The sequence below is a fragment of the Ochotona curzoniae genome, unplaced genomic scaffold (assembly GCF_017591425.1).
Source record: "Ochotona curzoniae isolate NIBS_2020 unplaced genomic scaffold, NIBS_Ocur_1.0 contig_430, whole genome shotgun sequence".
In the NCBI taxonomy this organism is placed as follows: domain Eukaryota; kingdom Metazoa; phylum Chordata; class Mammalia; order Lagomorpha; family Ochotonidae; genus Ochotona; species Ochotona curzoniae.
Window position 1 is genome coordinate 19,483,670 of NW_024466219.1, and position 24,347 is coordinate 19,508,016.

Sequence of the window (24,347 nt, forward strand, 5' to 3'; positions counted from 1 at the left end):
CAGGCAGGGCTTGAGAAAGCCTCTACGGTGTCACTGGAGTGTTCTCCAGGGACCAGTGATATGGAAAAGGGAGCACAAAACCAAGAGCAGGGTCTTGCTGATTGTCATATCTGTGCTCCAGTTCTACCTCCAATGTAGCCTATTTGATCAGTAGCAATTATTCAGCCTTTCTGGGGCTCTGTCTTCTCTGCACCTCAATGGTTTAAAATGCCTATGGAGTGTTTTCTATGTAAATTGCAGAGCAGGTACCCAACGAGTGGGAAAGCTTCCAGATACATGCTTACCATCAGTGATACCTGCAGAGGCTGAAGGACCTTTCTATGCAGGGCCTAGGGGAGACAATAGGAGAGAGATGCTAGGAGATGTTCTGGCAAAGACTGAGAAAGAGAAAGGCTGCCTCACACATGATCTTGTAGTCAAGGCTTTTAAAGCTCGTAACAAGAGATAGGCACATGCTCATTACAGTTAGCGGATTTTAAAAAGATTACTTTGTTTGTATTGGAGGGGAGAGGGAGGGAAAAGGAGATTTCTATCTGCTTATTTCCTCCATATATGCCCCTCTAGCTACAGCTGGGTTGGGATCAGCCCTAGGAACTTAATACAGGTGTCTCACGTAGGTAGACAGAACCCAATCACTTGAGACATCACTGAAATTGTAGGAAACAGGAGTCTGGAGCCAGAGCTAGAAATCAAACCCAGGAAGTCCAATTTGGGATCCAGGCTTCTTAACTGCTAGGTTATATCACGAGCCTCAGCTGGCAGATTTTTATATCTGATTGGTTTTTTGATGAATTCATTCATTCATTCATCCATTTACCTGTTCATTCAGTTACTGAATGCTCATTTTGCACCATGCTCTAATAGAGTTGTGCAGGACAAAGAAGTGAATCAAGCAGACATGGGCCAGTCCTCATATAGCTTCTGCACAGCAGGGAAGACCCATCCGGCTTCATCCTTTCAAACCCTACAGCAGTAGGGGTAAGGGGTAATGGAACCAAAAGTGAGTACACCATGGAATACAATAAGTCACCAGAAGTAGACCAGTGCACACCGACTTAAAAGAAAAGGCGTTCACCTAGACTAGTGAGATCAAAAAGAAGCAATGCAGAGTCAGGCTTCCACTAGGGCAGTCTAAATAAAGCAGAACCACAGCAAGACCAATGAAGTGTCACCAGAAACATTGCAACTAACCAAGTTTGCAGTGAGAAGCATCAAAATAGGGTGGGCCCAAGATAAAGAGTGCAGTCTGCATGGACATCCGACCTGGGCTAGATTTTGTCCATAAGCTCCTGATATGGGTCCTCCAAGTCGCCTTGGAGGGGGTGAGTTAAGATTAACTTGTATTAAATCTGTTATTGCAGAAGGCATTTAATATTATGAAAGTTCAGAGGGGCAGATTGGGTTCAGATTCCAAAAACAAGGGATAGAATACAAAACTGTGCCAGATCAAATTTATAAGGACATGTTCTAAACCATGAAGCAAATCTTGAAGAGAGGAAGGAGCACTTAACTGGAACAAGGGGTCATGAAAACATGGGGATAAACATGAAATTTGCTTGCAGCAATGAAAGAATGAGAAAGTAGCTTGCAGGAAGGACTTTGACGTCAGTTAGAAACATTCTTTCACGACCTTGTGATATTAGTGCATGTGCTGCCAAAATGGGAACAAAATGCTCTCTGGAAATATAAAGCTGTCAGCTCACTACAAAATGAAGGGGTTGGGGCTGGCATTATGGCACAGCGGAATAAAGGCATCAGCAGCAACCACCAACATCCCTTATGAGTGCCACTTCATGTCCTAGCTGCTCCACTTCTGACTCGGCTCCCTGCTTACGTGCTTGCAAAAACAGTGGAAGAAGCTCGAAAAAAGCTCAGCAACCAAAGAAATGAAAAAAGTCAGGCTGCATATGTGAGACATCAAGAAGCAGCTTTCTCATTTTGGGACTGAACCTAAGACCGGGGACTTGCCAACACTACTCTGTTATATCTGCTATAACCCAAACACACTGGTCTCAGAAAGTGTTAAGAGATGCTCCTCTCCAAGAGTACTGCCTGGCGCTGTGGTGTTGCTTGGTTGGATCTTAGAGTCAGTGAGTCAGTCTCTCTTTCTCTTTCTCTCTCTCTCTCTCTCTCTCTCACACACACACACACACACCCCCAAGTAGGTTTGACCATTATCATCTACCTCTTCATCTTACATGTACTCATCAAGGACAACAATGACAGCAAGACACATTGAGAATTTGCCACAATGTTAAAGAATCTACAGTTCTATCTTGCACCTGTTTTTAACATACACAGATTGGCCCTAAGTCACTAAGTAGAGCCAGGATTTGAATTCCTGTGGAGTTTTAACCACCACTCTTTGCTTCCTCTACTTGACTGTTCTGTGAGCCAGATCTTCTGATTCCTATTCCTCTGCTGTCCTGTGGCCCAAGGACAACGGGAGGCAGTAACACATCTGTCCACCCATGTCACGAAAGACGACATGCTTGGCCCTTTACCATTCCTTCCCACAAGCACCCATTAGTGTAGGCAGGATGAATCTATAGAAGAGAAATGGCCATTCTTGTTCAATGTACATCTCTCACTCCCCACTTGAGCTAGCAGGTCCCCAGATTTAAGGAACTAGATTTAAAACTCCAATTCTTTCTCAGAAGTGACTGCTTCTCTGGAAATAGCCAGACAAAGCCTGACCAAGTGCAGGCTAAGCAGACTCACACATAATGGAGCAGGGAGTACCCTCACCATCTCCCACCCTCTGGATCACAATGAAGTTCTTTAAGGCCTTTCCTGGGTTACTGGGGAGACCACCTGAGGCTTCAAGGAAGATTCCCTAGGCATCTGACAACATCTCTCTCTGATCCTTGTAGGGAGCAGAGAAAATGATTTTTTTTGTTTATATTTTTTTCTGAGAGAACGTTCTGAAATAGTCACAGTTGTGTCACTCACATCACCTGTCCACTTTGCCCACCCCCTAATTCCAACACCATGATTTTATTATCTTTTTGGCTTGACAGCCTAATAGATGATTTTAATTTCACAGGAGCCCTCACTTTGGAGGATGACAAGCAAACTATGGCCTACACAGAGATCATTTAAAAAACGTAGGCTAGGATGACTCAGTGGGGAAACGGGTGACATTTCTGAGCACCTAACATTGTGGTCTTTTTTTTTTTTTTCATCTTACCATCTTTCTGCAAGAATTTGTTCAGGGAGAAAATTAAAAGGCTTTCTAGTGCACTCAGGAACAGCACTTTCTGAGCTTCCAGTACTTTGATCTCTTCTCCAGAATAAAACGTCCCTTGGTTAAAGTAAACTGGAAACATACAACATGGCATTCAAGACAGCTCACTATGGCAACCTCAGATTTGGAAAACTAGCTTTACAAGGCCCCTGCTTGAACACACCAGTATCTATAGTTCTAGCTCTCTCACAAACTCACTAGATTAGGGCATAAATCAAGCTAAGAAAAATTTACCTTGTAACAAATTAATATGAGCAAACACTGTGCAAAACATATTCAAGTACACAACAATATTGGCTTTAAAATCAAGCCCTAAATACAGAGACTGAGAACAACCCCACCAATTACCTGCATGCCAATTATCCCAGGCACTGGCTGCTGTTAATTATCTAATTGCCTGTTGGTAGCACATCATTAAATTATGCTACGTCTCCTCTACTGTCCCGAGGAGCAGCAGGAGGACTCAATCCCCCTGCATCTGGACAGTAAAATCTCATCTCAGGTTGACTGTCCAAAGGGAACCTTGACCAAAACAATGAGTCTGCCTACAAACCAAGGAAACAAAGCAGGCACTCAGTACTCTTCCAACTGGAGGTGGGGATGGGAGATGTGGAGGAGAGACAAACAAATGTGTATTGAATAGTTCCTATGGGTACTCTGTTACCTTTATATTTTTAGTTTAATATATGCAAGCCTGTCAATAAACTTAACCAAGAGACTTGTATGAGGGGATTAAAAACTGCAAGGATAAAATAAAGAGAAGCTTTATTAAAAGGCTATTTATTCCTGTGGAAAAGATTTAAAGTACATACAGGAGGTTTTTAAAAAGTTGATAAAGTCATATAATGAAAATACTATATGTAAGGATTAACTTTTTGCACCAAAATAAGCTAATTAATTTGGCTTATTTTCATTTTTATTTGAAAGAGAGTGAGTGTGGGGAGAGGGGAGAGAAGAATCAATTTACTGATTTATCTTCCCAGATGCCCTCAATAGCTGGGGTGGTCCAAGCTGAATTTTAGCACCTAGTTTAGCACTCCCACATGGCTTAAGCAACCCTAATACTTGAGCTATGATCTACCACCTACCATGTTGAATATTAGCATGTTGGCAGGAAGCTGGGATTGAAACCAGAGCCAGGACTGAAGTCAGGTACTCTGAAATGAGATGTAAACCTTTCAAGCAACATCTAACTCCTATGCTAAACATCCATCCTATAAATTATCCTTTGTTTTATTAGTTCATGAACATTCTGAAGTATTCTCACATCAAGAAACTGAGGTTTACACTAGTTCAGCACCTTGGCCAAGGGCACACAGTCAAGTGACATGAATGTTCTAATCTAGGCCTGAGATTTAAAGCAGTATTCCTTCAAGTGAGTTACTAGCCTATCATGGCCAGACTGGCTCCCTGCCTAACCTCCCACATTCAGCCATTTGTGGGACTGTCACTATGAGGGTAAACTTTCTCATGTCCCTAGCCTTCCATTGACTGTGTTGATATTGTATAAGCTTCCAGTTGCGTAGGGTGCAGTGACAGCCACTGGGGATATTTAGGAGACAACCAATGCTGCCCCAGAAAATTCAATGGTTTGGAAACAAGCCAAAGAATGCAACATAGGAAAGGCTGAGTGCCACATTTCCTGGATGCTTTGCCACAGGATGTGATGGCTGCCGAGACTGACAAGCACTTCCAGGTTTGGCACTCTCCACCTATTAACTGAGTCATCTTTGAGAAGGGATCCTTCTCTCCACAGGGTCCTAGCTTTTCCCTTGAGATATGAAGATGAGATGGTAACATCACAATGCTGTTCTGAGGATTAAACAGGTGACACACTACACAGAGTGACATTGTGACATCACTTGTGCAGTATCTGGAGGAGATAATTTCACTATTAATAGCATCTATGCTCTGATTACTGACGGAAGATGACTCAGGGCCTAGAGGAAAATACCTGATGGCACCCTAGAGAGCCCAGAGTTTGGGGTAAGGAAGGCTCTACTTCCCTTGGCTTCCATGAATAGCCATTAGCTGCCTCCCTCAGAAGAGACAAGGATGCTGTGCCTCCCTCTGGTGACCAAGCTGAGATCTCAAAATAGTCAGAGCTTTCCCTGCAAGGAAACTGGCCTAAAGAGTGAGTGAATGATGGTCCCTCTATCAGCAGCACTAGTCTTCAGCAAGGCCAGCAATGGGTCCCATGCTCAGGTCAGTTGGTTCTTCCTTTGTCACAAAAATGGCAGTCATCCCAGGGGTAACACTCACCCAAGGACGATTCTGCAGAGCAGGGGTCCTGTCTGAGCAAGAGAAAAAGACCTGTCTTCTATTTACTTCTCAGCAGGTACAAAATGATCAAGAGTAGGGTACCACTCAGCAGACCTCCCAAAAGGAAAACAGTTCACACCTTAACTGAGCACTTACTGTACTTTGCATGCAAAATTCCATAGCATATCAGTTTTTTTAATCCTTACAAATTACCTACAAAGTAGACATTTTCATCACCTTTGCTTTACAGATGACGAAGCTTTGAGAATTTGTACACAATCACAGAAGTACCAAGAGATAGAGATAACACCCAAGCTGAGGTCTTATCTGGCTCAGGCCTCACAAACAAAAAAAGAACTAAAGGTCAAAATCCTGGACTGATTCCAGGTTGAGCCTTCTCATCTTCGCCCATGACCTCATGTGCCTGACTTTGGAGGAAATGAAGGGAGGCAACAGGTTCCTTCCTGAGTCGAATCCCAAGCATAGCACTGGGAAGAGATCACACTCTTGGGTTTAGGGATAAAGCAATGAGGCTCAGAAGGAGGGGGCCAGGAAACTGAGAAGCAGGAAGGCTCCCGTGAAAGAGTCCAGCTCCAATTCTGAAGCCAAACTGGTTTTACAGCCTTTCTATAAAACGTCACATATGTGACCCAAGGGTAGTGGGGGAAGTGGAAGAGATGGGATGGCCACTGAAGCACCTTCCAGCTCGGGCTCTGCTACATCCTGGATATCTCCAAGATCCAACCACCACCAAAACAGATGTCCAAGGCACTGTGTTCTCAGGAACCTTAACAAATAACACACTTGATTTTGCCAAGATAGAAATAACCACAAGAAAATACTTCCCTTTACTGGTGGAAAAAAAAAATAGCTACAAGAACAATTCATGCATGTAATGTTCTTGTCTTCTATGCCCTGTGTAACTGTGAATTAATTCTCAGAGGGACATAATGTGAGACTACAATGGCAATACCAGAATGACAAGCCTCTTTTTTTCCAAAAAGAAAAGAAAACAAAGAAAGGAAGGATGGCTGCCTCCTTACACAAAAGCTTTGATGGAAATTCCTTTGGATGTACATCAGGCTCATAAGCATTTCAGGTTGGAAGGACAACTGAAGGGCAGCTAGGTTTATCTCTCCTTGGATGAAGTCCCTTCTGTAATGTTTCTGAGCCATAGGAATCCCTTAAATAAAGGAATTCCTATGTACCCCAAGAGCCATAAACCTGACACCATTCAAAGCAGATGATTCCATTCTTTGGGATTTCTGATATTTCCAAAGGACAACCTTGGATTGTGGCCAAGTCTTTCTATAGCACTACTTGTTTGGCACCCTACAGCTGTGCAGGCTCCCCCACATCAGTCCTTCAAAGGTGTGGCACCAGAGTGGGAGTTGTAGTACAGTGGGTTAAGTTGCCAGTAGTATGCCTGTGTCCCAAAATGGAGTGCTTGGTTCAAATCCCGACTACTCTGTTTTCAATCCAGTTTCCTCCTCATGTATATGGGAGACTGCTGCTGATGGCTCAAACACTTGGTCCCCTGCAACCTGTAAGGGAGACTCAGATGGAGTTCCTGGCTTCTGCTTTGGCCTGGCCTAGCACTACTGTAGGCTTCTGGGGAATGAACCAGTAGAAGGAATTTTTGTTATTCTACTTTTTAAATATATAACTTTTTAAAATATTTTTTTTGAGAGGCAGATTTTACAGAAAGAAGGAGGGAAAGATCTTCCATCTGCTGGTTCACTCCCCAAGTGGCTATAATAGCCAAAGCTGACTCAAGATCTGATTCCTGATCTGAAGCCAGGAGCTTCCTCCGGGTTTCTCATGTGGGTGCAGTCTCAGGGTTTGGACCATCCTCTACTACCATCTCAGACCACACGCAGGGAGCTGGATGGGAAGCAGAGCAACAGGACATGAACTATCACCCATATGGGATCCTGGCACATAAAGGGAAAGGATAAGCAAATTGAGCCATTGTGTCAGACCCAAATATATAATATTTAAGAGAAACAGTAACAACAAATGCAGCCCCAGGTCTAGTCTTCTTCAGACTTGTCATTTTGTACTTATATTCTGACTCCTGAAATAGTTGTTGATATTGGTCTGAGTTTAAGACACATTTCCTTGATCCACAATTATTGTGAGAATGATTACTCTTCCAGATGACCCAAACCATGGTTAGCAGGTAATTTTTCAAAGTATAGTAGCAATAACAGTGAAAACTGATTATAATCACCTTGATTTCATGCAAAGAAATAGTAAACAACCCCAAAAAAAAAACTTTAGGAATATCCACTTGGCTAACAGTATGATTGGCAAGCATCCCAAGTTCCCAGCCAACAGGAAATCCAGGAAGAAGTGACCATGTTCAACCAGAACTAAAACAGCCATGCTTCAAACCACAGAACCATCAAAAGCATCTTGCCACTACCTTACACGTTAGATATGTGAAAGTCAAGACCCACAACTCCCAACCCTGCTTCATCATCATCCTCCAAGCTTTTTAAATTGCAGGTACCCTGCAATCACTTGTGTACCGCAGTTCACAGCCACACTTGTAGATATCAAGATACCAAGCCTCAGCTCTAGAGAGGCTCTGAGCAATGACTCCCAACACTACACAAGTAATTCAAAACAGGTGGACAAAAACTGCTCTATAATCCTGTGACAAGTACTTGCAGTCTTGAACAAAGCACTCACAAAAAGTTGTTTCCTCTCTTAAGACTTGGCTCAAACTTCCCCTGAAAGTCGAGCACCTGTTTGGCAAGCACATTTTTCAGACTCAGCTCAACTCCATGCTCCTGCACTTTCTCTAACTCCCTTCTTAGCTACCCTTCTCCTTCAAGTTCCCATGATACCTTGAACAAATCAGCTATTATACCTAGCATCATGTACTGCCAGTATCCTCTCTGTGTCCATTTTCTGTATTAGAGTTCACGTTCTCGGTTGTAGGGAACTGATTATTTGGTTTTATACTTCTAGTCCAGTTGGCACAGTTATTATGGGTTGATAACTGAATAAATAAGGATGTTAGCAGAGTGATAAGAATTAACAGAGCATGTCACTCACAGGATTCACTGGAATTCCAGCTTAGGGAAGCAACAAGCCAAGACATAGCTCTTTCAAAGGGTGTGGTGAGCTTGAAGGAGCCTGTGGAAATCTGTCAGTAGGAATTCAGAGCAGCAGGGAGAGGAGAAAAATCACTGAGGTTGGGGTTTAAGTTTGAGCCAGAGGTGGACAACCACATAAGCCCTGTAAACATGTACACATGATCCTGCAGTCAGCTGGGTCACATTTAAGGTTAGTACTGCCCTGCAGCCAGACACAGGGAAGAAGGGGAAAAATGGAATGGGCATGATCCAGCCAGGGCAGGGGTAGGGAACCCTACAAAGAAGGGTGCTGCATCCCATAAACTGTGCGAGACGGAAGCAAAGGATGAACTCAGATCTGAGAGCTCAGGTGGAACCCACAGGATCTGCAGAATGCATTGAGGCACAGAACAGAGGGGAGAAACTCCACACTGATGCCAGTGCCTCTAACACAAATCCCAGGATGGATCCAGGCCACAGGGACCACAAGATGGGAAAAGGGTGAAGGAATGATCATCAGATCAATTTGGGAAAGATCTCTGGGACAGTTTTTCTGGATGATTCGCTCTAGTTTCAGAATTCCCTTACTGATGATTTAACTCAAAAGACAAAAATTCAGAATCTCATCATTGATTTTGGTGCAGAGTACAAATATTTCGATCCTCCCAGAGACAGATGGAACAGTTTTGATCATTTGAGGGGTGAAAACAACAACTTCAGATATGCAATTCTATGGTTCTTAAACCACTAGTCACTTAACCAGTTAAGTCAGTAGTTGGATACAAACCATTCTTTAGACAATCAAATCCCAACTCTTTCAAATTCCAAATCTGTCTTATTTTCTGGACTCAACTAAGTCATTTTTACATCTTAAAAAATTGTTACCAGGTGGCTGGCTAATGGCCTCACACTGGCCAGCAGGTCCCAGTCACTGGGGAGAATTTGGTTTACACTAATTAAGTGGCTCAGCACAGCCACTCCACGGACTAGCAACCTCACATTTTCATCAACTTTTCAAAATGCTACATGTAGATATTGCTTGGCTAAAAGTCCACAGACACAATCCTAAACAAATCCCCTTTGTATCAACATTGATCTACCTTCTAATCTAGCAACAAATTCCTTCTCACCTCCATTTTTTTAAAGCAGAATCTGCAGAGCAAGGAACTAACAGCATTTCTTTAGGACCAAATGCTTTGCTTAAACAGCAAACAGACTTTCCTGGCCACAGTGCACAAGGACTGTTCTTTGCAGGTAAGAACTAAAACTATCAGCTCACCCTCTTCCTCAAGTTGTAGGTGAGAATCAGGTTCCGGGAGAAGGAGTGGGAGAAGGCTGTGTAGAATTCCAGCACTTTCTGCAGGGCATCTCGTTTGATCACATGCAGGTCACAGTAGGTCAGGGCTCGAACGTTGGCACAGGACTGGGCAAGGGTGGCTTCCTTCCAGAACACATCCCCAAACACGTCTCCTTTCCCTATGGGGAAAGCGGGAAGAGAAAAGTGTTATGAGGAAAGTGTCAGTTAGGAAAGATCTGGCTCTCCAGCTTCCTGTTGCTTTCCAGAATGGCTGTTCTTGCCTCATTCTACAGTTTGGGCTCCAAAAAGGCAAAAATGATGTTAGCTTGAACCTAACGATGTGCAATGCAAGAAACTTGGAAATGACACAGAATATATGTCACAGTTTAGCCAACAGATTTGAGATTATTCACGCCAGCTTCTCCAAGGACGATCCTGATCATCCCATCCCAAATAAGAACTGCCATCTGCAAATGTCCTTGACTACACCACCTTTTCCACATAACACTAATCACAACTTGGAATTAAATTACTGAGTGCTGGGTTATTCTATTTCTGCCAACCTGAGAACTCATGTGCCTTATTCCCCAATATCACAAGCTACCTTCCACATGGTAGGAGCTCGGACCGTATTTGCAGGTGAACTGTGTGTCTACACGAGAGGGAAGTACTTAGGACAGAATGTGGACTCTTCCCAGGGCTGCTGACCAACAAGACCAGGCCTCCTCTATCGAGGTTGATCTACATGGAAAAAGTCTGGCAAGTGTGGGTCTCTCTCTCCTCACTTCTGCTGCCCAGTGCCCGAAAATGTCCCCCCCAACTTATTCTAGAGCCTGTTCCCTACCCTTTCTACATGCCCTCCTGGGAGCATAAAAGTGCAGAACATGTATAAATGATACACCCAGACCCTCTACCCTAAGAGCTTCACAGAGACAAGCTTGGTAAATCAGTAGTGTGTTATAGAATGAATATTTGTGCCCCCTTCCCTTCCCAGTGCAACACAAAATCTTATGTTGCAGTCCTGGCTTTCAAAGTAGCAGTACAAAAAGGTAGATTAAGATTACTTGGGAGGGAGTTCAGGCATGAGGGTGGAGCCTTTACATGAGAAATTAGTGTCTTTATCAATAGGGACTCCCCAGATCTCCTGCACTCTAACATGTAGGGACAAAGATGGAGTCTTTGTATGTGACCTCCAAGAGCCACCTCTCCAGACCTTGGTCACACCTAGATTTGCAGCCTTCAAAGTGTGACAAACAAATTGCTTATGAGTTGCCTGGTCTGTGGTATTCTGTCTATAGTATTCTGCACAAACTAAAACAAGCACTAGTCCCACATGTCCTGGGTGAAACTTCTGTCTTCTCTGAACATCTGCTTCACACACCTGGGAGACTGCGCCTCTTCTTCCCAGTCATCAGCATTTTAACATATGTCTAATGCAAAGCCTGATTCATTCCCGGCACATCCTCTGGTTATAAATAGTTCAAAATGTTTATCTTGCCTCTGTTTTAGCACAAATAAACACAAATTTGAATCCCTGGGGAGCCAAAAAGGCGTATGCAGGGGGAAAAGGGAAAAATGCTACAAAGGCTGATAAGTAATATATTCATGGGTGTTGTCAGCCTATACATCCAGATCAGCTGGGAGCCACAGCTGGGATCCAAGTACTGTAGCTCAGTGTGATTAACAGGGCAGCTGTTACATTGATTAAGGCTAAGGGGGGCAATTACACTTTCAAGCACATGGGCAAAACTTGACTTTTTCTTAAATGCTAAAACATGTCCACTGAAAGCATTTAAGATACTCCATAGGTATTGCCTTTTCTAAATATCTCCAACAATACAACCTGCAAAGCATACAGACTGGATGCATTACTTCACAGTTCTCCATGCATTTGTAGTTCTAATCTCCCAAGATGAGAACTACTGTTAAGTGGGAAATATGTTTGGGTACCTTCTACATAAACATGCTTTTAAAGGCATGCTATTTAGATTTCCTTAGAAAGTTCTTTGTTTTCAAACTTCTGTAATATGAGTGAGTTCCTTTAGGGTTGGGGTCACTGCATGGGATAATATCCTTCTGGGAAACTAACTGGCTTCCACAGAAATATGCTCATTACAAATATGCTCCTTAGTACAGAGTACTCAACAAGACAGATAATCTGTTTGTACCTATTAAGCATTCTATGACCTTTCCACACAGTCCACAGTGATCTCTGTGGCCTTCTTGCTTACGTAATCATGTTCCCCTAGAGAAAGCTCTTCCTCTGAGTTAAGAAAAGCATCTGATCGGTCCACCTCCCACTCTGTGCACATGCTGCAATTCATATCAAGCAGCAATGCCATGTCCCCTTCCCCTTGAATCTAAACTTGTCTTAGTAACACAGCATAGGACAGAAGCAATCTTCCTTACATCTTATGCCCAAGTCTTTTAGAACATTTGTTCCTGAGACTTCTGCTCTTGGGATCCAAGATACACATGAGATGCAAAAGCCACACAAGAGGGCATGCGGATATGCTGTTGGCCTGTGAATACAGTATGTGTACACTTGGGCTCTCAATTCACAAGCAGCTTCAAGTGTCAGTCATGTCAACATGCCATCTTGGTCTTCCAGTCCAGTGCAGCCTTTGGATGGCTGCAACCTCGCTAATATTGGACAAAAATTATGCATGGTCCAAATGACAACCAAACAGCTGAGCTACAACAACACACAGCAGGATGAGACGAGAACACATTTCACAGGCCACTAAACTCAGGGGTGACTCACTACACAGCTATTATAGAACAAGAGTCCATAGAATTGTAAGATGCTAGCCTGAAATGCTCAAGAGAAACAACCCAACAGGATACATAATATTTCAGAACATCACAAATGATCTCAGTATTCAGCTGGCCCCTTTGTATCCTGCCCTGAAACAAGAAGGCAAGAAAGAACAAGGTATGACTCCAACAGGGACAGACTTTTCTTGTTAAGCCTTCTGAGTATCATTGAGACAATGTAGTACTTGCAAAAACCTGCAGTCTCCTCTTGAGATGAAGTGTGGTGTAACTAAGCCAGAAATACTGAGAACAGAAGCCTACTTGTAATCTTGTCTGATTCATATCAAGATTACCTCATTTAAACAAGATCTAATGTTTGAGAATTATGCTGCTCAAGTGAATCTGCAAGTCATTTCCTACTTATAAAAGAAATGCATAAAGTAAAATAAAAGCTTCTTATGTGCAGTAAACATATGGATTTATCCATAAAAACTGTTCAGGGCTTTACCTATTGCATAAAACCAAGGACCATTACATTGAGGTTGGAACTCAGCAAGAAATGAATAAGCCTTTAGAAAAGACATCACTACCCTTGTAAAGTTCTCCAATCAGTGATTTTTTTTTAGCAGAAATAATTAAGGGTGAAACATAGGCCACAATAAGATCACCATGGTTAACCTGCAGGTATATGAGACTCAGTGTTGCCATAACTCAGTGTTACGATTTTCAACCCAGATTGAAGATCATGCAATCTTCGTTCCAACTCAAGACAGCATTTTTAGTATAAATTCTGTTAGACTTGAAAATGTAGGGTCACAGGACCTGGCAGATTCCAAACAAGCCCAGACTATTCTGGCAAGTAAGAGACTGCTGCCACATGCGACTTAGAGAAACCAAGGGAAGGGGACAACACAGTCGGCAGGCTGCTTGGAAGTCAGCCTCGTGGCTGGAACAATGACTTCCTACGTCAGGATCGGGAACTGGAAACCAGGGCGAGTCCTCCACCCACGTTGGTCTCTTGCTGCCTAATGCGAAATACATGATCACTCACTCAAGAACAGAAGGTACCCCCATACACTCTGCAATCAAACAACTCAAGCAATAAATGTATTGATTTATTTATCACATGGAGGCGCTGGGTGCAGAATATGAAAACCTAATGTTCCAAGCCTCTAAAACGCTAACATTCTAAATGGATGTTCTGAACTGGAACGAGGGGTGGGGTGACAGCAGGCAGCGGTAAGAGTGCAGGACTGGCCATCTAACTAAAACTGCAGGTAAACCACTACAGTAAAAATCACCCTCTACATTATTTCCAGGGGCCAATAACAGCCTGGGCAGGCATAGGCAGGGGACTGAGAACATTCACAAAACCTGTGGGAGGCAGGACATGGGCCTGAGGGGACCAGAGCCAGGGAGGAGAGAGCTACAGCAGGGGCACCGCGCAGCAGAAAACCAAAGCCAGAGACTGGAACAGTCACCTGAGGCAGTGGTGGAGTGCTTGGGGGAGGGCAGAGGAGGTAAGCAAGTGGGAACCAAGAGGCTAATGGTGTGGACTGGGGCAGGTTCCAGAGGCGCTGAAGCTGGCACCCTGGAGGAACTACGCAGACCTTGTAGCAGCACGAGGAACCCTCCAGAGAAGGCCTGCATAGTTTGACAGGCTCTGAGAGCACTTGGCAGGCCAGGGCAATCAGGACCAAGATGAAATGTCTGACTGCTTCTCTTCTCTATTTCCTATTATGGGCTTGATTTTTTTAATTGCCACATAGCAATGGTATATAATTGTGGGGGCTACAGGGTAGCATTCTGACATATATGATATATAATGACCAAGTCAGGGTGATTAGTCTCACATCTCTTCAAACATTTACCATTTCACTGCATTAGAACATTCAAAATATTCTCTGCTAATTTGAAATGCATAATAAATTATGACTCAGTATGGTCACCTTGCTGTGCTACAGAACACTAGGACTTAATCCTACCTACCTGTGTTTTGTGCCCACTAAGCAACCCCTTTCCATCTCCCACCCCATGTCCCAGCCTCTAGTAGTCATTTCTCATTTCTTCTACAGGATCAACTTTAACTGTGACACATGAGGCAGAGTATTTAGTATCTCTGTCTCCCCGTGCCTGGTTTATTTCAATTCACACAAAGTCTTCCAGATTCACCTATATTGCTATACATGACAGGACTTCACTCTTATGGCTGAATAATGCTCCATTGTGCACATAGGGCTAATGTGCTTTTTGAAAGACTCCCGGTACCTCCTGTACTTTGTAAAAACAGAATTCTAAAGTAATGATCTGTTAAAAATCATTAACCACTTCTAGACCCAAATAATTTCAGAAGGATTCAGTCATTCACACAACTTTTGTCAGGCACTTTCTGGAGTACTGAGGTCTAATAGTGGAACAACGCATGTAATGAGAGGGACAGCAGCACGAGTGATTTTAACATGATAGGGGCTAGAATAGGAGAGAGTGCAAAGCGTATCCTGCTCTAAAGGTAAGGGACGTCTTCCAAGGTATGACTGATGTCTGAGACGAGACCTGGATGATGACTGAGTTAATCACCAAGCTGCAGCATGGCGATAATTCCAGGCACAGAGTGATTCTAGGAACAGCATATGCAAAAGCCCTAAGGCTTAAGGCACTGGCTCTTTGTGAAAACTGAAAGTCATTCCTAAGCCTCTGGATAACTCCACATCTTGAATATCCTGCTTCTTCACTTCCTTAGGGAGACATGTGGTACTAGTGTTGTATTTGTTAATCATCAAAAACAAAAGTGCCCCGCTTCTTCATACAGCTAAGGACTCACCTATGCACCCTGCAAACTCTGCACACTCCTAACTGGTTGAGTAGCTCTTTAAATCACTGGATTATCCTCTCTCTTGGGGACTCCCATAGAGTGGCAGCTGGGAGAGGTACCAGAAGCAGTGTATTCAGAAGGCTGCTCTCTACACTACTTATTCTTCCTTCCCAGGGACATCAGGGAATCCTGGCCCTGGAACCATTTCCTGTCTTTAAACTGAGCCTGGGGGTACTTGAGGCACTGAATTCAAGTGGATTCTCCTTTCATAGTATCTGTTACTTATTGAGTTCTTGTTTTAGTTCTTCACTTGTATTCAGTCACCTAAATCTTCCAACAGCCCTAAGATGGGTATTGCTACCCAGTACAGGTAAATTACCCAGGTAAACTAAGGTAAACTACAGCTGGGTAAGGTTTGTTAAGATACCATTTTGTCTACTGATGGCATTCAGCCAGGGAGTACTTTCCATGTGGTGGAGACACATGTGGCTGGAGATGCTCAACTCCAAGAGGGAAACATGTTGAGAAGGGAGCTTGCAATTGGGAATAGCTCTGGCTAGGGATGCAAGATGAGATGTGAGCATGTTTCAAAGGATGAGCAAGAGTTTTCCAGTTCACCAAGCAGGGTGGAGTGTCCAAGTTAGTGCTGGAGACACCCACAGGCTAGACGGGAGCCAGGAACAGACGGATTCAAAGAATTCTTCTGTGACTAAAGAGGAGGAGGGTCCTATGTTAGCAGTGGAAGCCCCCAACAAGCTGAAACTGGACTTGTAGGCAGCTTGTCAAGTCCTGAAATTCAAGTTGCAGGAGTGGATAATTAAATTTTTGGTTCCTGTGCCGGGAGCAGTACTATGGAAGAGTTGGACAGAAGCTTTCTGCGTCTTACATGTCTTTCTGAGAACTGAAGAGGAGACTTGGACTTAACATACCCGGATGTAGGATGAGTTCAGGTGGTCTGTGAACTCTGGCTCCATGTCATTGCCTCCCTAATGCCAACACTTACACATGTATAGAAGGATGGAGTGTAAGACAGCATCAACAGAAAGGTTGTGAGCTGGAACCCTCAAAGGCTGCACTAAGCGGAATCATGGAGACATCACAGGTGAGTTGGGGACCAAGCCAGTCTTACAGGGTAAGGCACCAGAATTTAGATAGGTGGGGAAAGAACAGGAAAGTTCTCCAAGCAGCAGTACAAAATGCTGGGTGGTAAGGCACGAAGAAGGATGCTTGGATTGTGTTCACTCTCCCTCATCAGTTAGACCTCTGGATGGTCTTGTTGACACCACCTCTATGTCCGTGCTATGAAGCAGACAGGGGTGGAATTGGACCCATGCTCCTGATACTTCCTTCCATGGGAAGATGGCTCCTGGAACATCATAACCTCTATCTTCCAACAATGTGCTGGTGTGAATAGGACAGACCCTTGCTCTCAGTTCCCTGCCTGCCCTTAACATGGTGTCCTTCTCCTGTCATGCCACAAGGTTGAGTCTTGTGCTGTTCAGCCTGCCAAAGCAGCTCTAATTCTAGGGCTGGACCCTGGGAAGCCCTTTAGGCCTCCCTCACAAGGCACATTCTCTAATATCAGGCAAATCTGGGAAATAAAGGGAGAGGTTTGGACCTGGACCGGTCTCACCGTCTCTCTCTCTCAGTCCAGAAGTCTGGGAGATCTAGGTAGCTTATTGAGTACCCTGAACCCAACTCTATCCCCTTCACCCCATACTCCACTGGTGCTACTCTCACCATCATCAACATCATCAACCGGACTCTACTGGCTGAGAAAGCTGAAAGACACTTTTCTAGTCCTTCACATGTTACAGTTCTTTACTTCTAGCATATACTTATGTTCAGCACTTTCTATCTCTGTAATCAGATTGTGTCTTGAAATCAATGATGTGTCCGTTTCACTGGCCACATAATTTGCTAATGGGCCATACAGTACTGGTGTCATCAACAATTCATTTCATCAAATCGGATGCATTAACACCTGAAAATGTCCAGCACTCCCCTCCCCTGGTTCTGGACAGCCACTTTGCCTCAGCTCAAACCCTCAGGAGTAAAGATGGAACTGGTCCTGCACCCAGCTAAGTTTGCCTGTCCCAACCAGGTCATCAGAGCAGCCGTGGACTCAGGAGTCATGTCAGACCTCTCACTTCTCAGCCTGTTTTGCTGCTGTTCCCCTGGTCTCTACCCTTGGCTCCCTCTAATCAGCAGCCAGGGTGGCTACTCTCTTCTGGCTTCCCACTGTCCCAAAGGCACAGCCATATCCACCACTTTCCAACTCTTGAGAACATGGGATTCTGGGTGTACCAAATTACTTTTCTTTGCCACACCCATCTCCCCAATCTTTTCAGACGCTTAGAGGAAGGAACATTCACACTTGGCTCTCCCATCCTAAACCCCAAAGTCATGGTAGCACCTGGCGGCCTTCAGCTCAGACATCACCTCTGTCTGGAAGCCTTCCTCAACATCTCATGACTGGTCTGGGACAGATGCTCCTCCTAGTTCATAAAACTTTCTGTTGTTACTCCTATTAAAACTCCATCTTCTGCTAAAGATTCTGCAAGCCAATCTTTTTAATGGTTAAGAAAAAGCAGAATTAAAAGAAACAACCTTGTCTACACCTTTTTCCTGTGGACAATGCATGCACATATTTGAGTTGCTCAAGTTCCAGATCCTCCCTACTACAGCCCCTTGTTAGGAGTGCAAGTTTAACATAACTGCTCCAGCTGATGGAAAGGCCATTGACTATCAACACCACACTGAGGTGTTCAACGAGAAACTCCCCAGTGCAGCTCATCCCTTGACAATGAACTAACGCTTTTATGGGACCAGTGGCAATCATGTTCCACTAACCTCTTCACCATATCCCTGGGACAGTAGGAAGCAGTGCACACTGCAGTAGAGGACCCCACCTTCCCTCACACAACCTCACAAGAACCTGGGAAGCATTTTGTGAAGGGTTCGGCTTCTTCATGTGTAAAGTAACAAGTATTTGCACAAATTTTTTTTTTTAACTTTTGTTAAAAGAGAAGTTATTCTGTCCTCACCACTAGCCATGTTTCATTTCAAGAATGACAGGAGGATTTGGGTGTTATATAAAGAAAATACACGCCATTATTTTGCCAGATTGCACCTGGAAGTGGCCAAAAAGGAAAAAAAAATTGGTCAAGACATTTATTTGAAAATGAAAATATCTTCTTTTAAATTACATCTTTTCAAAAGAATGAGAAACTTGAAACAAGGTTCTTTCTCAAGACCTACTTGAAAAGTTAAACCTTTTTCTCATTTTGAAAGTAGCACATGCTCTCTTGAGGAAGAAATGAAAGACAAATATGAAAATGAAAATGAAATGTGCTCCAATCTCATGAACAAGATATTCTCTACAACATATTGGTAAGAATGTGCTTTTATGTATTAATTTGCTACCATTAATAGGGATGATGTTGTATTCAAAGACCATTTTATAAAATTTGTTCAATGGCTCTCCATTTGGCCTACCAGTCAGGCCACTAACAGGGACACTTGTATCCCATATTCGAGTGCCTGGGTTCGAGTCCTGGCTCTGCTCCTAAATCTAACTTTTTGCTAATGTGCATTTATGTGTAAAGTCACCCAGGGAGGAGATGGGGAGGATGACAGGTTATGGTTTGAGTAGTTGTGTCCTTATCATCCATTTGGGAGATCCAGCTCGCACTCCCAGATCCTGACTTCAGCCCCTTGTCCAGTGATGTTGTAGGCACTTAGGGGTGAATAAGTGTTGAAAACAGAAAGACCAACAGATGGAGAGAGCCCCTATCCTCTGGTTCATCTCCCAAATCTACAATGGCTGGGGCTGAACCCAAGCTGGGAGCTGCAAACACACCCTGGGTCTCCCAGGTGGATGGTAGGAAGCCAGCTAACTGAGCCGTAACAAATGGCTCCCATCCTCTGCCTTAGATCGGGAAGCTCATGTTGGGAGACAGAGCCAGGAATTTAATCCAAGTACCCCAATGCAGGATGCAGGGATCCTAACCCCTATCATAAGAATTTTAAATATATCTTAAATTTCCTTGTAAGTCAATTGAGTGGCTCTATGTCCAATTATTTTAAAAGGTTCTGAAATAGTCCTTCTGAAACCACAGTCAGATACTCTTTATTTGCCATTTGCCTCCACTCCCTGTTAATTCCTGTTTATTCCTGTGAATCTGAAATGTGACTCGAGCTCTGGTTTCTTTCCTCTTTTCCAGTGGCAGGCCCATCCTTCCGAGTAGCTTCTGGCCTTGCCCCTTGGATATCCTCTTGGGAGTTTAAACACACCAGAACCAAAAGAGTCCCACACCATCCTCCTTCATTCTCTCCCTTGTGGTTTAGCTTTTCCTCCCCCGTTGCCTCACTTCCCCACTTACCTCACTTCCCCACTTACCCAGTTTTCAAATTTCCCCCTCTCTCCTTTCCTGCATATGCTCCTCCCATCCACCTTTTATCTGCCTGAGGTTTCCTCCCCTTGTCCCCTGCATTGGAGATGGCACACTGAGCAAATAAAAAGCCAGGTTTTTAGTTAAAACTAAATTTGCCTAGGTGAATAATTTTGTTTATGAGCATATTTCATGCAATTTTAGAGGAAGCTTAACAGTAATAATTACATGCTATCTGTGAAAGTCAAATTCAACTGGTTGTTCTGTACTTCATTTTTGACCAACTTACCCTGTCTCCACATCTTCATGCTCCTCATTTCTATCATTAAGTCATAGTTACCTTAAGGCTTCCCTGTCTCCCTGTCTCCCTGTCCAATTCATTCATCCTCACAAGTCATAGCTCTAATGGCAAAGAAACTTCTGTTTCTAGTTTCCCAGGTCTGGAACTATCCACAGACTAAGCCCCCATTATGTCCCACTACCATCCAGGGGGCCCTGAACTCCTGCTCAAGAGCTTGTGGCTCCCTGCCAAGATCTATTTATATATAGATAGCATCATTCACGGGCTATAAAAAAATGATCAATTTAAAAATTAGCCTGATGGACTCAGCACCGTAGCCTAGCAGCTAAATTTCTCACCTTGCACTGGGATCTCCTATGGGAACCAGTTCTTATCCCAGCTGTGGGAGACCTGGAAGAGGCTCCAGACTACTGGCTTCAGATTGGCACAGTTCCAGCTGTTGTGGCCACTTGGGGAGTGAATCAACAGATGAAAGATCTTCTTGTCTCTCCTCCGCTTTGTATATCTGACTTCCCAATGAAAAATAAAAAGTCTTTAAAAAAATTAGCCTGATGGGCCGAGTATCATTGCGTAGCAAGTTAAGCTGCTACCTCCAGTGCTGGCACCCCATATGTGAGAGCCACTCCGAGTCCTTATTGCTTCCACTTCTGGTCCAGCTCCCTGCTAAAGCACCTGATAAAGTAGCAGAGTGGGCCCAAGACCTGGGGTCCCTGCCACACCTGCAGGAGACCTGGATGGAGTTACAAGATCCTTGCTTCTGCCTAGATTAGCCCTGGTGGTTGCAACCATTTGGGAAGTCAAGGCCAAAGATAGAAGATATTTCTCTATCCCTCTTCTCCCACCTTATCCATCCATCCATCTATACACACACACACACACACACACACACACACACACACACACACACACACTTGTAGGTATGTGCACATATGTATATATATGTGTGTATACTTATAAATGTGTACATTAGATATAAGTATATACATATGTATATATGTATATAGATAGTTTTTTCAAAATAAATTTTAAAAAGTCACCCTGCCACAGATTTACTAAATTTCAAGCTCTTCCTGCAGTTGCCCTGGCAGGGCCAGATCAAATGATTTCACTGGCCTTACATGGCCCATGCTTACATGGTCCCCACTTCCAAAAGTTAACAAAATCAAAGGTCCCCTGCTCGGTGCTTCCTGCCTCCCTAGCTTACCACCATCATCACTCCATGCCAGCCCAAACCTCAAGCAACAATACCTTACAGCCACGCGACTCCAAGTGCTGTTCTCTAACCAGATGCATGGAGTCATCTCCAGTGCTTGCCAGCACCGCAGCTCCCATGACTCCAGCCTCAGCTACAGAATCTGCATCTGTTGGAAGCAGCTGGGACTTGGCACAGTGCCCAGCTGAGTCCTGCATTCACTACCCTGAGAGCCCGTGGGTCCAGGGAATTCCTGCTCAGTGACTCCACTGATCCTGGCTCCAAAAACCCCAGCCCTAAAGCCTTGAGAGCCGTTTGCTCCTCTTCATCCTGTAAAACCCAGCTGATCAAACTCATCCTGGTCCTTCCCAAGCCAGTTCAACAGCCACAGCCCCCATGGACATTTCCCTGTTCTCTGCTGGAAGCCTAAAAGAGAAGTATCTGTGTGACTATTGTCACAATGAATTTGTCTCACTTGAGGTGACAGGGCACTCTCCTCTAAATGAGGATTCTCTCTACACTCCCAGAGACACCAGCAGCACGTTATGTTGTGGCAATTGCTGAATGAACAGATGCTTCTTCCTTCTCTAACCAAGGTCCATGAACCCAAAGAAGCTAACCGTCTAAGCAAAAACAAATGTGACTTCTAAATTGGGGACTCTAAGGAGGAGGCACTCCAAAAACTACTAAACCAAAAGTTCCTTTCAGAACAAGCATTTATGCATCTAGCTATGCATTTAGGGAGAACACATACATGTTAGGGACTTCAACGAGCATGAAATTAAAATATCAGTTAACTTGGATGCAAAAAAAAATGAAATTCGTGCATAGTTTCTTCAGAATATGCAATTTCATCAATTTTTTGGAACCCCCTTCCTATGAACCGTAACTCAACAATGACAGTATTGTGAGTGGAATCTTTGGCACATAAGCCAGGCCCTCCCACTTCCCCTCAAGGCTGTTGTCCCTCCTTGTAAGGTTGGGGCCCCTGTACAAATAGCAAAGGGTTCCCCTGAGTTGAGAGCCATGTCCAGATCTGTTTCCAATCTATACAATCAACAGAACAATCTTATCTTTCCTCTGGCCCTGCAGACTCTGCAGTCACCATGGAAACCACTGGCTCTCCCCATATCCCGAAGAGTCTCCCTCCGGAGAGCTGTGAACCTCAGCTTTGTCTCCCTGCCTAAGGCGGAGGCAGGGCCTCGCTGTTGCTGCAAGCCTCCCTGTTATAGTCTCCACACCTGTTTGTGGAATCCAAATCTGCTTGCCATTCTCCTGCCTGAAATTCGGAGTTCCTCATCCCTGTAAGATCAAGTCCAGGACTTTAGTCTAGACCCCAGGGTCATTCCCAGATCAGCCTCTGCCTTCTTTTCAATTCCAATTTGTTCCCTGGTGCCCTCTGGTTACTGGGCATGTGCTAGAAGCCAGAGACAGCGTATCAAAAGCTGTCAGGCTTGGTGTAGAGAGAGGTGAGTAAGCACACAACTGTTGTCATGTGATGAGTTTAGTAGAAACCTAGGGGACTCTTAAACAGTGATTAACTCCTATAAATAGTCAGTGCAGAGCCAAGCTGCAGTTAAATCTTCTCCTTCAGGGCTTGTCCTGTGGCTCAGCAGACCTGGCCACAAAATTTCTATCTTGTCCAATAGAAATATAACAGAACAAGAAGGCACAAGATGAACTATGATTAACACACAAAGTAAATATGAAAAAGCAAAACCCATAAAAGCTACTACAGGAACACTAAATTATAGTGCAATAAAAACATAAATGCCACACTTTTATTAGATACATGAAGTACTTCACACACCTAAGCACAGTCCTAACTCCAGTCTGTGACTCACCTGTAACACAGAAAAACCAAGATAGCTTCTGACCAGGGGCAAAATGGCACTCAAGCTCTTCTCCCAATGTTTAATTTAAAAATCACAAAAAATTACTCTTTATAAATCTAATGGATAAAAAATATTCATGAATAAAATGCACATCTTGAAAAACATGAATTTATTTCAAGGAGTCAATAACCTACATTGACAATCCATGAAATTATGCTGAAAGAATTCCAAAGAGGATATTGGGAGGATGTCATGCCAAAATCAAGGCAGAGCGAACAGCAGAGGCACAGGAGATGGTAAGAGATTTCTATAATGCTCTCTGTCCTCAGGGGACAGCATAGCTCTCAATCCAACAAAGATATTGTCTAGGTTTATGAGACTAAGTTTTTGAACTACGGGCTGTGAACAGGTCAAGAAAGCAATTTAGTGGTGCATGGTACTCAATTTTTTTCTTTAATGAAAGAGGATACAACTTGATAGAAAGCACCAGGTGGAATTTAATGCAGCAATAAAAGTACTGTATTATATGTAGAATTTTGTATACCTATGTGTACTTGTTAGCAATGTATTATGCATTTTATATGATGGGCTACAGTCACAAATATTTGCAAAGCATTCTAACAGAAGATTTTCATTAGAAAGGGCTTTATTTTTTGATGCATATGAAACACATTCAGTTTGGAATATTGGCCCTTTTCCTCGTTCTTGGAATCTGTGCTAAAATTAAACAGACTATGCAGGGGAGGCTAACATATTGGAACTGGAAGGAGGATGCATATTAGGAGAATCTGAATGGCTGAACACTGCTAACAAGAGACCTGGGTGCATAAAAATGCAACAGATAAGCTCTGGGCTCTTATAATGCCTCCTGCTTAGATTAACTAGAAGTCCTTGGATGTTTTCCTTTGTGGCTGGAGCACAGGAGTAGCTACTCAATAATGCTCATCCTATGATCCATCATTAACAGGTGGATGCTCTCTAGAGTAACACTTGTCAGAGTGAGGCTCGTCTTCCTAAGGTCAGTCTCCTCTACTTGTTGCACCTTCTTAAAAAGCTGTGCTTATGTTTGGTATTCTATTGCATCCCCACCCTGCCTTCAGAGTAGCTATTCAGTAAACATTTAAAGGCCATCAAAGGACAATAAAGATCTAATGCTACTGCCCA

At 43.7% G+C, this 24,347-nt stretch overlaps 1 protein-coding gene across 2 annotated transcripts in view; it reads right to left on the minus strand.

Moving 5' to 3' along the window:
• KCNH1 (potassium voltage-gated channel subfamily H member 1) overlaps positions 1–24,347 on the minus strand; it is a 312,341-nt gene that overhangs the window by 56,721 nt on the left and 231,273 nt on the right. For both annotated transcript variants that reach the window (XM_040985617.1, XM_040985616.1), the window contains exon 10: positions 9,875–10,071. In XM_040985617.1, the coding sequence (XP_040841551.1) occupies positions 9,875–10,071 (197 nt within the window). The remainder of the gene's footprint in view (positions 1–9,874; positions 10,072–24,347) is intronic.